Source organism: Fusarium oxysporum, chromosome 8, assembly GCF_000149955.1.
Source record: "Fusarium oxysporum f. sp. lycopersici 4287 chromosome 8, whole genome shotgun sequence".
In the NCBI taxonomy this organism is placed as follows: domain Eukaryota; kingdom Fungi; phylum Ascomycota; class Sordariomycetes; order Hypocreales; family Nectriaceae; genus Fusarium; species Fusarium oxysporum.
In genome coordinates this window covers 3,146,259-3,160,003 of record NC_030993.1, presented here as the reverse complement: position 1 = coordinate 3,160,003, position 13,745 = coordinate 3,146,259, and the positions used below count along the sequence as shown (strand labels likewise).

General features: G+C 49.2%; 4 protein-coding genes across 5 annotated transcripts; 3 read left to right on the top strand and 1 right to left on the bottom strand.

Annotated features, from left to right (window-relative positions):
- Positions 1-64: 64 nt before the first annotated feature.
- FOXG_03651 (ubiquitin thiolesterase) lies at positions 65-2,359 on the bottom strand. Its single transcript, XM_018381462.1, has 2 exons — positions 2,083-2,359; positions 65-2,008 (listed from the first exon to the last, which is right to left on the bottom strand). Exons 1-2 carry the CDS (start codon positions 2,096-2,098, stop codon positions 333-335), a joined length of 1,692 nt encoding a protein of 563 aa, XP_018237965.1. The 5' UTR covers positions 2,099-2,359; the 3' UTR covers positions 65-332.
- Positions 2,360-2,479: 120 nt separating this feature from the next.
- On the top strand, positions 2,480-4,611 carry FOXG_03650 (actin-like protein 2/3 complex subunit 4). 2 transcript variants are annotated; one of them, XM_018381460.1, is made up of 7 exons: positions 2,480-2,668; positions 2,729-3,055; positions 3,113-3,238; positions 3,289-3,333; positions 3,389-3,909; positions 4,113-4,363; positions 4,505-4,611. In XM_018381460.1, the coding sequence occupies exons 1-5, from the start codon at positions 2,666-2,668 to the stop codon at positions 3,395-3,397; spliced, it is 510 nt and encodes a 169-aa protein (XP_018237963.1). In that variant the 5' UTR covers positions 2,480-2,665; the 3' UTR covers positions 3,398-3,909; positions 4,113-4,363; positions 4,505-4,611. The 2 variants fall into 2 exon arrangements, with proteins under 2 accessions (XP_018237963.1, XP_018237964.1); XM_018381461.1 differs by lacking the exon at positions 4,113-4,363.
- A 1,016-nt stretch (positions 4,612-5,627) lies between these two features.
- On the top strand, positions 5,628-8,056 carry FOXG_03649 (uncharacterized protein; the record flags this gene model as incomplete). Its single annotated transcript, XM_018381459.1, has 5 exons — positions 5,628-5,638; positions 5,703-5,736; positions 5,869-6,165; positions 6,262-6,963; positions 7,013-8,056. 5 exons carry the CDS (start codon positions 5,628-5,630, stop codon positions 8,054-8,056), a joined length of 2,088 nt encoding a protein of 695 aa, XP_018237962.1.
- A 1,200-nt stretch (positions 8,057-9,256) lies between these two features.
- On the top strand, positions 9,257-11,233 carry FOXG_03648 (uncharacterized protein). The gene is made up of 2 exons (XM_018381458.1): positions 9,257-10,038; positions 10,227-11,233. The coding sequence occupies exons 1-2, from the start codon at positions 9,611-9,613 to the stop codon at positions 11,038-11,040; spliced, it is 1,242 nt and encodes a 413-aa protein (XP_018237961.1). The 5' UTR covers positions 9,257-9,610; the 3' UTR covers positions 11,041-11,233.
- Positions 11,234-13,745: the final 2,512 nt, after the last annotated feature.

Below are 13,745 nucleotides of genomic sequence, written 5' to 3'. Positions count from 1 at the left end.
TGCGGTTGTATTATTGTGTTGTAACTCTATGGGCATCTTATTGGAAACAAAGCATAGGCGTTTATGGATGGTTAAAAAGTGGTATACTGGACACGGTTATCTGTTAAACATATATTATAGAACGAAGCCTGAGAGAACAATAGATTCGAAGCTTCCACCGAGTCATATGGTTGTGTAATTAACGTTTTATTGATTGAGTTCATGCCATGCTTTCTCCCTACGCCTGACTGCCCTGCCTTGCCATGCTCCTGTCCGGTTTTGTTCATCAAATCATCTAGTACGATTCCCAGGTGGCCATATACTTCTAGTAAAGTTCGTCCTAGTTGCTCTTTTTACTCCAGGACACCCTCGGCAGTGGGCAGAGGAATGGCTCGGTACAGGAGAATGAGAGCAGAGTGAGACTCACCACCACCGGCGAGAGTCGCAATCTTCTCAGCTTCAACCTCTGAAACCTGGTGGTCGTTGAACCACCACCACTTGCCGTCCTCCTCACCCTTCTTGCCAGTCTTGGGGTCAACGGGTGCAGCCTTCTTGACATATGAGGTGTAGTGGCCGCTGTCGGCGCTGGCACCTTGATGTGTCACGACACCTCGGAGCTCGTACAGACCAGACTGATTGGCACCATCATCGTTTCGCAGCTCGGGGTTGATGAGAGCATTGAGCTCCTTCTTGGCCTCAAGAATGGAAGCGTTTCTCTCAGCCTCGATGTCGGCGTCTGTCTTGTATGTCTCGCCCTCCTCGCCCATGACAACGTCGCCATCTGCTGACTTGCCTTCCTTCTTCTCGGTCTCCTTCTTCTCCTTCTCGGTGGGAAGACCGGCGCCGCCTGGGATATCGCCGACGTCCTGATCGTGAGTCTTCTTACGTCGCTTACGGGCCCGCTCGATATCCTCTTCATCCTTACGAATCTCGCGAACCTTGTCACGCACGGGAATAAGAGCCTTCTTCAATTCGTCGGAGCAGAACTCAACAATATCAAGCTCCATGGGGAAAGTCACCTTTCGCATAATCTTGGCCTTCTTCTGAGTCTCTCGCTTCCAGAAAAAGCGCACAAAATGCACTGTCAGGTACTTGGGAGCACGAGAGATCTTGGAAGTCTTGGTATAGACAGCATCGCGACCCAGAACTTCCGACTGCTTCTCAAGCTTCTCCTTTAGCGCGGCGGCAATGCCATCTCGCAGATGATTTGTTGAGCTATCGATGTGGCAGTTGAGTTTGGCGAAGCTCTCCTTGTTAATGATGGGCTGCTCGCCAGCATTGCGCGCCTCTTCCTCATCACACTCCATTACCGAACTGAACTCGCCAGACATGTACTTCTCCACGAAGGAGGTCTCAGGGGTGTTTTCGCTCTTGATGCGGAGCTTCTGGTTAAGTTGCTGCACGATTTGGGACCAAGCCTCCTCTGCATCCTGCTGAGCAAAACCTTGTCCTGTCTTGGACTTTTCCGCAAACTGGGGGAATACCACTCGCAGAGCGTTCAAGAAGTTCATGGGAGGGAAGGAGTCCTGTGTTTCACCCATTTTCTTGTACAAGTTTGAGAGTTGAGATGCCAAGTCCATGTTCGTGCCCGTCATCATAAAGCTGCTGGCGTTGCCATCGGGTTGGTACGTGTTGAGCGCCTCCTGAAGCTCTGGGATCAGACGCAGAGTCTGGAGGGTTGAGTTGAGATAACATGTATTTCCCAGGTTGATCAGACCAGCAGGTGTCGCTCCGACTTGTTGAGCCTGTTCAGCCTCTGTCATATCCTCGACAAACTTGATCGCTTCCTTTGGTCGGACGAGGGCGTCGCCACCAGCGCTTGGGGTACCCATCATCATAATGACCTGGCCGTTTTTCAAGCCGAGTTTACTCATATCGGCATCATCTTTGAGTTGACCACCCTTGATCAAAATCTTTTGGCGTTCGGGTTCGACGTTGGTCAAGCTGAACATTTGGAGTTTGAAGTCCTCGCCAGTAGAGCTGGGGTCGATTTCGACATCGTGTTTCTTGCCTTGGTGTTTCACTACGACTGTGATCGGTCAGTACGTGTTTGTACAATTGAGCTAGAGACCATGAAAACACGGGCATGGAGCCATTACTGACCTGATATGGATGACATGGTTTCAGTCTATCGGAGCTTAAGCGTTGGAAGGAGGGGTGCGGTAAGACGAGTTCGAGTCTGTCCAGGCACTGGATGCCGTCTATTCGGGTTTTCTGCAAAAGAAGAATCTAAAGGAAGAATACAATAGCAGAAGAAAAAGAAAACGTCCTGAGTCAGTGTCCCTTGGCTCAAGGTCGATGTTTGCGAGGCGTGGAAGATGCTAGAGGTGCGTCACCAAGTGGTACCTGGACGAAGGCGAAATGTTAGTGGGGAAAGCGGTGTAGCTTCCGCGGGGCAACCAGAGAGTAGAGCTGTGGCTGTGATGTTATCAAGCCACAGACAGCTCTTGAGGCTCAAGCTTCACACACGTGAACCTCCCCCAGTTTCCCCCATCATCGCCCCACCTACAGACACAGGAGACGTCAGGCCTGGCGACGCCTCACTAACAACTGCGCCTCACCTCGACGAAGCTCCAACCTCCAACGTCAACGTCGACCGACCCCGCCGAGCTCCGTGTTCACCGTCGACATCTACATTCGTGCTATTTCTAGTTAATTGAGGGCGTCTGAGGACGTATTTGCTGCCATGGTACATCCTAAATGATATCTCACGATCCAGACCGCAAGCTGACAGCTATAACCCGCTTAGTCTCAATCCCTCCGACCCTACCTGCAATGCGTACGCAGCAGCTTGACCGCCGCGCTCACACTCTCCAACTTTGCTTCCCAGACCGCCGAGCGACACAATGTTCCAGAGATTGAGGCCCAGACGTCTCCCGAGGTCCTGCTGCAGCCCTTGACCATTGCGCGCAACGAGAACGAGCGTGTCTTGATTGAGCCCAGCATCAACTCCGTCCGTATCAGCATCAAGATCAAGCAGGCCGATGAGATTGAGCATATCCTGGTCCACAAGTTTACAAGATTCTTGACGCAACGTGCGGAGTCCTTCTTCATTCTGCGGAGGAAACCTATCAAGGTCGGTTACTGGTCATGCGATACTCAATTGAGTTACCCCTGACTGACGTCGTTGTAGGGTTATGACATTTCTTTCCTGATAACAAACTTCCACACCGAGGAAATGCTGAAGCACAAGCTTGTCGACTTTATTATTCAGTTTATGGAAGAGGTCGACAAGGAGATCTCTGAGATGAAGCTATTTGTGAGTAGTTGGACGGTAATCTTAAGCAACTCCATGCTAACTTGTCACAGTTGAACGCTCGAGCACGATTCGTGGCCGAGTCTTTCCTTACACCGGTAAGAATGATCCGATCACCATTGCCATATCCTATGAGATTACTGACCTTAGCAGTTTGACTAAACCCCTCAGCTGGTTTGAGGCTCGGAGTTTGCTTGGGAGTGTCGGTTGTCGCAATGTTTGTGACCAGGCAAAGGGTATTAACCATTCATGATGGCATTGAACTGCTGAGGCCCTGATAGGTGAGCCTCATGCTGTGGCGAGGAAGGAGGTTCAAGAGAACGACATTAGACATAAACCTTGCCAACCTTACCGAGTTGAAATGCGTATCTTTCTGGAAACGAAGCCTTTATTGCATCTGACAACATCATTCTTGGGATAGAGGCCATGGTTTTATGCCGGAATTAGTACGTAAAGTTCTTTAGTGAGAACACTACCAGTTGAGGAAGGAGGCATGGTCGTGATTGCCTCATGGGATCAATGGGTCTTTACGTAAGACATCAACACGTTCTTGAACCAACTACCATTATCTCATCCTTCATAATTCATCAACTATCATTTTTCATAAGCATTATTGTTACCATTATCCTTGTTCTATCAGTTACTGGCCACTGCTGAATTCAATTCTCACAATAGTAAGTGAATCACTGTCAATCACTTGCAAGTAACTTTCCCCAATATCCCTTTCTATTGTACTCTGCTTTTAGCCTCTTCTCTTCTAGTGCTTTACACAACTGCCCAGCACCGTCAAGCTAAAGCAATTCTGCACATACCTTCTTTTTCTTGGAGTCAATTGCTTAACGCTATTGCTGCTTTGTTGCTAAGCAACTTTCGCTAGACCCTCAACAACAAGTGCCTATTGCACTATTTCAGGCTTGACAACGCTAATCAGTCAAGCCTGCACCTTTATCTCTTTAAATCAATCACTGAGATTCTTCTGCTTTCTCTTTCTGCTTTTGCCTTTTGCAGTTGGCATTGTTTCTTTCCTTTCATCCTCCAACCCTGACCACTCTTCAACCTTGATAATTTGGGTCGTTCCGCTCTGTCAACTCAGATCATATTGAAGTCTTTCAAGATAGCTTGACCAAGGTTTGTATGCTTTCCCCTACTTCGTGAGGCAGGAAGCCTTTTTATTCATCCATTCTTCAACCTTCAACCATCGACCTTCATCCTTGATATACTGACTTCTCGCTCAACACTTTCACTCGACAACGCTGACCATCTAGAAAGACCAGTGCTAGCCTTCAGATACTTTGAAGACATTTCCTTATTTTCTCGCCTACGCCCTTACGCCCTCCATACCCGAGACCCAAAACCACGAGCCCCAAACCCGAAAAGTTACGCGCGAGTCTTGAACGCAGTTCTCCGATTGCGCCCAGGTTCCTCTTTCAGTAACCTCTCTAACTTCACATTGTCTCCATCATCAGCGGTGTGTTGCCAATCCGTAAGTCCTTTCTCACTTGTCTTCTTTGAAAGCTGCCGGCAATATAAGCACCTGCAAACAACGTCGCCCTGTTCTTCTCACCAACTTTTGCCTGCATTTACCTCACGGCCGACTCTGACATGCCTTTCAAACAATACGGCTTGGGGTTTAGGAAGCTCAAAAGATCACGTGCACTCCCTGCGCACCACCATCGTCTGAAGCGCTTGCAAACTCTCCCTCTTCATTCTTTAACTAAACTTGTACCTGCACCTCATTCTTGGGATCATACACTAACAGTGAACTTCAAGAAAAGTTTCTATAATCACGTGTGACCTCATTGTTCTACCATTAAATTTCTCAACACTCGCCTGATCTCTTTCTCTTTTCTCTTTCATTTACCAACGACTTCGGGTGCCTAAGCTTCTACCATCTTCTTTGATGTTCAACTTGTCTCAAAGTCAAGCGACTTACTGTAGGCAATCAGTTCAGAAACACAGCTGTCTTTCCCAAATTGTCCCTTGCCGTACCGGAAATACATTGGCACAAAGTTCCGACTGGTAAGTTTCTCCTGCACTTCTACCCAATACCTCGAACAACAAGGGATCTCTAGAGTATTGCAGTTTAGTGTCTATTTGTTGAGCGATATTTTGGTCAATGCCGTTGATTTCGTGACTGACAACTCCTTCAAGTCAGACCAACTCCGATCACCCCTGGGCTAACCAGATCGTTCTGTGCTCCCGATGGCTCAAGGAGACTCCGCGGCCCAACGCTCTGGCCCGCCAGCTTCCAACCCTCCGTTCAATGCACCGTCCTTCTGTCCCCAGCCTCGCCGCCCCCAGTGTTCAAACGGCGGACACCAACCCGAGGCTGCTTCACATGTAGTTTCCAACGCGAATTCTTGGGTCCCATCAGCCCAACAGGCTCTTCACAATGCCCTTCAGGTAAGTGCCAGAGACTCCCACTGATATGGTCTCTCAACCACCTACTAACTCTGGGGCAGGCTAGCGGATATGCTGGTGCTCAACCTGGCATGAACATGGTAACGGCGCTTCCTGCACAGTACGCTGGCTCTTCTGGACCTCCCACGGCACCGCCCAACAGCCCCTCGGACAGTGTTGCTCATGCAATCTACCCAGCCATGCCATACGCCCTTGACGCTATGGCCCCTTAGATGGGAGGCCACATCCAAGGCAATGGCATGAACATGGCTGCTGAGACAGTCAACGGTACAATCGATGGCATGGTCAACAATGCTGCTCTTTCAACATCTGGGCATATTTCCTACATCATGGCTAGTGGCGCTACCCCTTCGTCCAACAATAGCCCCGAACATGTTATTGTAAATGGATCGGCGAATGCTGCTACAACAAACCAGGCTTCTCGAGGTAATCACCTTGCAAACAGCAACCCTGGAGATCCTGGTGGTTCAGGGATTGGCAATTGTCCTCCTCATGGCACACAGCTTTTTGTAAGTCTTAGCTTGTCCTGTTTGATGTTATGTTGAGATACATAAAGTCTTATGGCAAATCTACTTCAAGACCCATCCTAACCTTTGCAATCCTAGGCTACTCAGCATACCCATAGCGGCAACTCTGGCAGCGGAGGACAGACTAGCTTCATGTCTCCTCCCCATGGCCGCTCATCGGCATCTCAGCCGAGCAGTCAACATTCTGCTCGCTCCCGCCCTGCTACTGGTGGCCAGCAGTTCTACACGCCTATTGGGGTCTCCCAGACCAACGCTTACAACCCCAGCTTGCCTCAGAGTGTTTCCTACAATTCGGGTCTTTCTCTTGCGAGCCCCAGTCACACTCCGCATCACTACAACGGACATCGCATGAGTGCTTCGCAGTCTACCCCCAACTCGGGACCTAACCAGCATCTGACAGAGCCGCGAAATTACGCACCACGATCATCCGCCCATGGTGTCAACAGCTTGCCTCCTCCTCGATTCGACTTGGGTTTGCAGGCTATCCCTATGACACATGAATCCGCCGCCCAGGATCCTTTTGGTAGTCCTGTACGTGCTGAGCCTACTGCGTTGATTCCATTCCCGAATCTGCCCCCGCCTGCTGCACAGCAGGCCATGCTTGCGGCCCCTATGGCCGGGCACTTCACCAGCAACATGTCACTTGAGCTATCCAAGTTGGTAGATACTCCTTCAGGCCTTCCCACCCTTGAGACTGCGATGAAACCTGAGTTCTTTCCTTTTACAAGCGGCCCTGGCTCTGCCAAAGCCTCTGTTGCCGGCGCTGTTCGTCTTAAGAACGTGAGTACCTGTTTTGCATCTGCTTCATTTCGCTTTCTGATCTCGATAGATACCCTTCTCAACCAAGCGCGCCGAGATTGTGGCATTTATCGGTCGCAATAGCCACATGTTGCCAGACGTGGAAGAGCCCATCCACATAATCATGGACAGGGCGACGTCCAAAACTATGGACGCCTTCGTGGAATTTGTCACCATGGAGGATGCAATGCGTTGTGCTGAGAAGCACCACCAACACGCTCAGGCTGGCCGTGTGAGTCGTCTTGGAGAACGCTCCATTGAGGTTGAACTGTCGAGCCAGTCTGCTCTTATGCAGGATCTCTTCCCTCTTGCTCACGGCGTGTTTTGGGATGGCGCAACTCCTAAGGTACTTCCCAACAACCATCAAGAGCCTTGGGAGAACTTCAAAGGATTCATCTCTCCTGAAGAGATGGTCATGCTCGTCAAGCATGTTGAGGTCCCTCATCGATCTCCATTTTCGAAGGAGTGCCCCCAGCGCCCTTACGAGTGCCTCATCAGCACTCTCCGCAAGTTCCCCTGGTATGCGGCTGACCACATCACCATTTCTCAGCGTGGTGCGGTGTACAAGGCGACTATCAAGCTCCTTCGTCTGCTCAGCAGATCAGTTTCGCAGCAGGATGATCCTGTCAACCTCACCTCCCAGCTTTTTCAGCGAGTTGTTCAGACTGCGATGCAGTGTCATGGCTTTACCGCCCTTCAGAAGGATAACATTGCCTTCATGGTTCAGATGATCCCTATGGAGCAGCAGCGCCGTCACCACCAGCCGGCCAACGCCAACTGCTGGGTTCACCAATATGCCATCACGCGAAAGCCCGACGCTCCTCTCGACCTTGTTGAGTGGTACATTCACCTAATCCGCGAGCAGAGCACTCGTGATGTCCTGATCCGCCCTATCCATGAGCGTACTGTCATTCAGGAAACACTCAAGGAGACTGATGAGTATTGGGGTTATTTTTTCAATGAGGTCAATTACATCCAGGGTCCTCAGTTTGATCAAATGACTCTGGGACAGTGTGCCTACCTCGAGCTTTCAGCTATCGAGCGAATCCTTGGCCGGGCTCTCAGCTACAACTGAACAAACAACCAACGGCACCGTTCTTGCTCCCGCTTCGGTGCCCTGTTGATACCAACTTGATTTGCTCTTTTGAGACGGCCCTATGAGGCTACTCATTTCGCTTCTTTTATATTTCATTTTCGCACTACACCTTGCATTTCAGCATCCCACTGGGCTATGTCACCAGTGATCTTTGGCCATCTTTTTCGACACCCAAGACTCCCTAGCCACTTCTTCGGCAATATTTGCTACTCAGCGTTTGGTTGAATTACTCGGGGCCAAGGCTAGAGGACCATAAAGACTGGAGGAAGAAAACTCGTGGCGCACTAATAGGCAGGATTTAATTCGGGAGCGAGGATGGATGCCAGCTCAGGGTTTTTCAGAGGACGCTAACATGGTTCGGAGTTTAAGGAGTTTGAGGGATATTGCCTGTGCTTTTGGGTCACTCTAGATTCTGGTGGCTGTATAAAAAATAATATAAAATCCCCCCAAAAATGCCGTTTTGGTAAATTGTGGTGTCTCTGATGCCGTGCTATGATGTTGACTGGGTTGATGGTTCGTATTGATTGTACAGTGTACGGAGTATATATCCATAGAAATGTTGTGTCCGTAGTACTCCGTATTATGCCCCGACTGTTTCACCTTTTGCAGCTCCTCTTGGAAAGATAATTTGCCTTGTTATCCGGGATTTACTTCCGAAACGGCTTATCGGCCGTTACATTTTGTCACATATCATGTTTTGAATCTACCTACTCTGCCCGTTTATGGGCTTAAGCAGGGTGTGTGCATAAGATTTGAGAATGGATCAATTGATTAATGCAGACCTGAAAAGCTGCATGTTTATTCAGGTCCAGGCGTTGAATATGCCCCTCTGCCCCCGTAAGGTAGCTATAGCTCCAAGGGGACGCAAGACAACTTGGGACCTATCCTAAGTGATCAAAACAACTAGGTAACTCAACTAAGGGCCTTCCAAGTCTACACTACCTAAATTTACCCAGGTAGTTTCGTCACTTGCCTAGGATAAAGGTCCTAAGTTAGTGCTGGAATTATAGGGAGAAGCACCTAGAAAATCACCAGACTCCACGTGCCTAAGTTTATTTCTCAGCGGTCAGCCAATAAGAAGGAACATTCATCCAAGTGTATCCAATGTAAACGGCTTTCAGGGCATCTCCACTTGCCGAGACGACAGGGCGTTTCCCGCCCCTTGGCCCACGGACACTAAGGTAGGATCGGCCGTCAAGCTGTCTCCCTTAATAATAGATACCTAAGGTCTTCCATTCACCTGATAATCCGTGCTCCCTTCTTGAACGGACAAACAACATCAGTCGAATTGGATTCGTCGAAACGAGTTTCACTTTCCCGTGTGTGTTTGTTTGTCTTTTATTATTGTACTCCCGTCTCGCTCGGCAGGTGCATCAAAACAATCCAATTCAGGAGCCGCGTCAGACAAGACTCGTCAAGTCAACAAGGAAGGACAAGCTGAACACAAAAAGCTTCGATCCCCCACGATCTCCATCACTGGAATTATCTCCTCATCTCTCTCTCTCCCACCTTCTTATAGCCTCAACCACTACCATGGCTGCCGAACAAGAAAAGACCGTTCCCGCTGCCGTTCCTGCAGAGAACCCTGCAACTCCCGAGACGCCTCTTACCAAGCTCAATGCTCGCCTTGAGGATATTTTCAGCAAGACACTTCACAAGGAGATGTGGGGTGTTCAACTCACCAACATTGATCACGTACCAACAAAGGTCGTCCTGCAAAAGTTCCTCCGCGCCAACAATGATGACCCCGTGGCAGCTGAGAAGCAGCTCACTCAGGCCCTTGAGTGGCGCAAGAAGATGAATCCTACCGCACTCGTCACCCAGACTTTCGACAAGAGCAAATTTGGGGATTTGGGCTATGTCACTGTCCACAAGGGAGAGAATGGCAAGGAGACCATCATCACCTGGAACATCTACGGTGCCGTCAAGGACAACAAGGCCACCTTTGGCAATGTAGAGGAGTGAGTTTCAACCCCAAACTCAGGGAGCAGTAGACCTGGCCAAACTACTCTAAACTTGGAGGATTATTGATAAATTCATTAAATAATCCTCAAAGTTTGGAATAGTTCAGCCAAATCTTTATATAGCTTAGGACTAAGGTCTTAAGTTTTCTTGTTTAAATGAAACAGCTTCACTGACTCTACACCAGGTTTATCAAATGGCGCGCTGCCATCATGGAGCTCAGTGTTCAGAAGCTCAAGCTAGACCAAGTCACTGAGCCCATTCCCGAGGGGGGCGAGGATCCTTACCAGATGATCCAAGTCCACGACTACCTCAATGTCAGCTTCTTCCGCATGGACCCCGCCGTCAAGGCCGCCAGCAAGGAGACCATCTCCGTCTTCTCAATGGCTTACCCTGAGCTGCTCGCGCACAAGTACTTTGTCAATGTTCCCGCCATCATGGGATGGATGTTTGGCGCCATGAAGCTCTTCCTTGCCCCTGCTACCCTCCGCAAGTTCCACCCCATGACCTCTGGCACTACACTGGCCACTGAGCTGAAGGGTATTGTTTCTACTCTGCCCAAGGAGTATGGTGGTCAAGGGGCTAGTGTCAAGGAGGGTATGTCTGTCTCGTTGACTGAGGCTGGTGAGTCTGCAGCGGGTGAGACCAGTGCTGAACCTTCACCTACTGAGGTTCCCGAGCAAACTGCTGCCGCCGACTCTACCACTGCCGAGAAGACTGTCGTCACTCGCGAGTCGGCTCCCGCTACTGAGAAGACACTCACTGCTGAGCCTATTGTGGCCGCCGCAGCTCCTGCTCCCGCTCTTGCTGCAGAGGCTGCCCCAGCCCCAATTCCGGCTCCTGTAGAGGCAGCCAAGGCCGAGACTGCAGAGCAGGCTGTGGAGCAAGCTGGAGAGAAGCCCATCGAAGAGGCCCTGGAGAAGCTGTCCGTCAACCCAGCTGAGTCGGAGAAGAAGGATACTCTTGCTACCGATGTTGAGAAGAAGGAGACGGCTGCCTGAGCAGTATTGTATGCAAGAAAAAAGGTGCGAGTGAGAGAGTGAAGGATACCAAGAAACCGTGTGATTTGATACCATAAACAATACCCCATTCAGTTATGAGGAGCGCACCAGAGGTGAAAATCACAGCCTAGAGATGCTATAATTCTACAATAGACTGAGACCGAGAATTGAGATGCTAGTTTTTGTCAAGGGACCTAATGCGTCTTGTTGTGATGTCTTGTGTGGCCGTACCCTAGAGTCATGATATAAAGACAGGCTAGGGGATGCAACACTGACGACCTCTATCCTAGGTATCGAAAATACTTTAGGTTAATTTAGTGTATCTTCGAAGGCCTTGAGACTATTGCATTTTGGCACCCTAGCTGAACGTGAAAAGTTTTATTACACTCTGAGGCCAGAGGACTTGAAAAGTGGTGCGTTTGTGGATAGGTGGTGATGATGCTAGGATAATTAGATGGTAGGCATTCTCATCGTGTCTTTGTGGCAAATGCGGTATGAATAGCCAACGATGGGCATTTAAAACGGTTGAGGAACTTCCTGGTGTAGATATGAGGGAGTGACCTCTCAGCCAGGAAGTGTTCGATTGAATACCGAAAACGAACACAACTCTCGACTATCGGCTCTCTTTGTGCGTTTCAGATGCTTCCGAAGAGGTAGATAAAGCGAAGTCAAAATTCGAACAAGGCTTTCGGCATTTGGGTTTCATCAAGGGATGTTTTTTAGTTCACGTGGTTGACAACTGATGGCTTCAACCTCAATGCAAATTCCAACATGTACCAGCGATTTATCACGTCTCGTAAATCACGGCTATTCTAAGAGCAGTTTTGGTGATTCTATGTTATCAGGGAATACTTAAACTTCACTGAGAGAAGTGATGGGATAATATGATCAAGGACTGGCTGTCAACAGAGGTAAGTTGCCGGTCGAGCTCACTACTGCTGAAGTCATGGCCTTTATAGCATTTGGATCATCGCTGACGCATCAGAAACATACAGAATTCGTGACAGCGAGTTCAAGTTAAGGGAAATACACCGATGCATGAAAATAAACCACCAGAAGGCAAGTCTGCAGTGGGCGTAAATGAGAACGAGCTGCGTTAGTGGAGAGGCTGGTCTTGATTCCGCGTAACTGCACCCGCCGCGATGACACGTCACTTTTAATGGAACTTGGACATCACCAGATTTATAGCAGTATGTCTGCAGGTATTTCTATGGTGAAGCTCTTCTACGGGAGAATGGGGCAGGGGACGAATGCTACATCAGAATGGCAATCTTCAGAGACCATTCTGCTGCCGAGGTTGGCATTGGTGTCGATATGCGCACCAGCCTTACTAGCACGTTGCTCACCAGACAACGTGCATACTCTCAAAATAACAATGACTGGCACAGAAAACACCACTCGATACATTGTTCGAAGACGCCTTCTACGATGTTGTGTCAGTGAGAGACAGTGGCCTTAATGTAGAGACTGGTTGTCCTGGCACTGTTTAAGTACATTTGCTCACCTTGACCTCAACGATACAGGATTGCTGGGGTTGGCTGTCGCTCGATTAATAAAATCACGGCATGCAATTTGATCGGCGCCTTGAAGTTTTGACAGAAAAACTTTGCTTGTTGTACGAAGGGCAGCTGAGAGCAATGCGAGTAAGCTTCGGTGATGAATTGGTTCGATCCTGCGTATGTGCACATGCTGTGGTGATACGCCACTGTAGATGGTACATGGCACTGAACTGAGGATACCGTCAAGGACATACCGAATCCAAACTTGTCAACACTTGCAGCAAACAGAAGTAACAGACTTCACGAAGGGATAGAGACCAGCGCGCGCCATTCGTTCAGTGTGTAGAATGCCACTGGCTCATGAGATATCGAGAGGCACTTCTGTTGATCGCTATTGACTGTATCAGTGAGGCTTCAGAATAATGCCCCAATTTCCATGGAAATAGAAACAGCGCAAGCGGTGCAATTCTAAACAAGATAAATCGTTTTGCGGAGACCACTGGCTGCGGTGGTGCTGGAGTTGCAGGGGAGGGATGAAGCCGGACTAGAACCCGTGATTTGGTGATCCTTCAGGTTACATGGGCGATATGCGTATTTTTTTCGGCGAATGTTGACCTTGAAAAGGCTCAGACAAGTCGAACCATCACCGACAGGATAAGAATGCACGAGTCTCCATAGTCGAGTGATAGGCTTTCTGTCGCTGCAAGGGAGTGTTATCCGGAACTAGGGGATCTTTGGTGCACAGCACTTTAGATGCAAGGTCGTGGACACAAATAGAGCGAAGTCGACTTTGACGTTTTTTCTTCACTTCTGAGGATAAAATGGAGTTTTCGGATTCAATGGGCTAACTGAGGTGTTGAACTCGCTCTTGTTTGGCGTGCAGTGTCGAAGTAGTTTGAGGTCCGTGAGAACCTCAGTACCCGCCCTTTTCGGAGTAACTCGCACGTTGGCCCCTGAACAAGGACCACAACGTCACTCACGAGAATTTTCTAGAACACGAGGCTTTCTCGATTTTTGGATTGAACACGAAACTTGGACTGATTCTGCGGCATTGAACAATTATATGAAGATCACGTCTGTGCTGAATCATGCCACCTCCGGTACTCGGTAGTCGAGATGCTTGCTCAACGAAGCTTTGGAGCGGTATACGGATATCGTCACTCTGAGATAACTCGACAACCGGGTATATACATACTCAAATTTTTG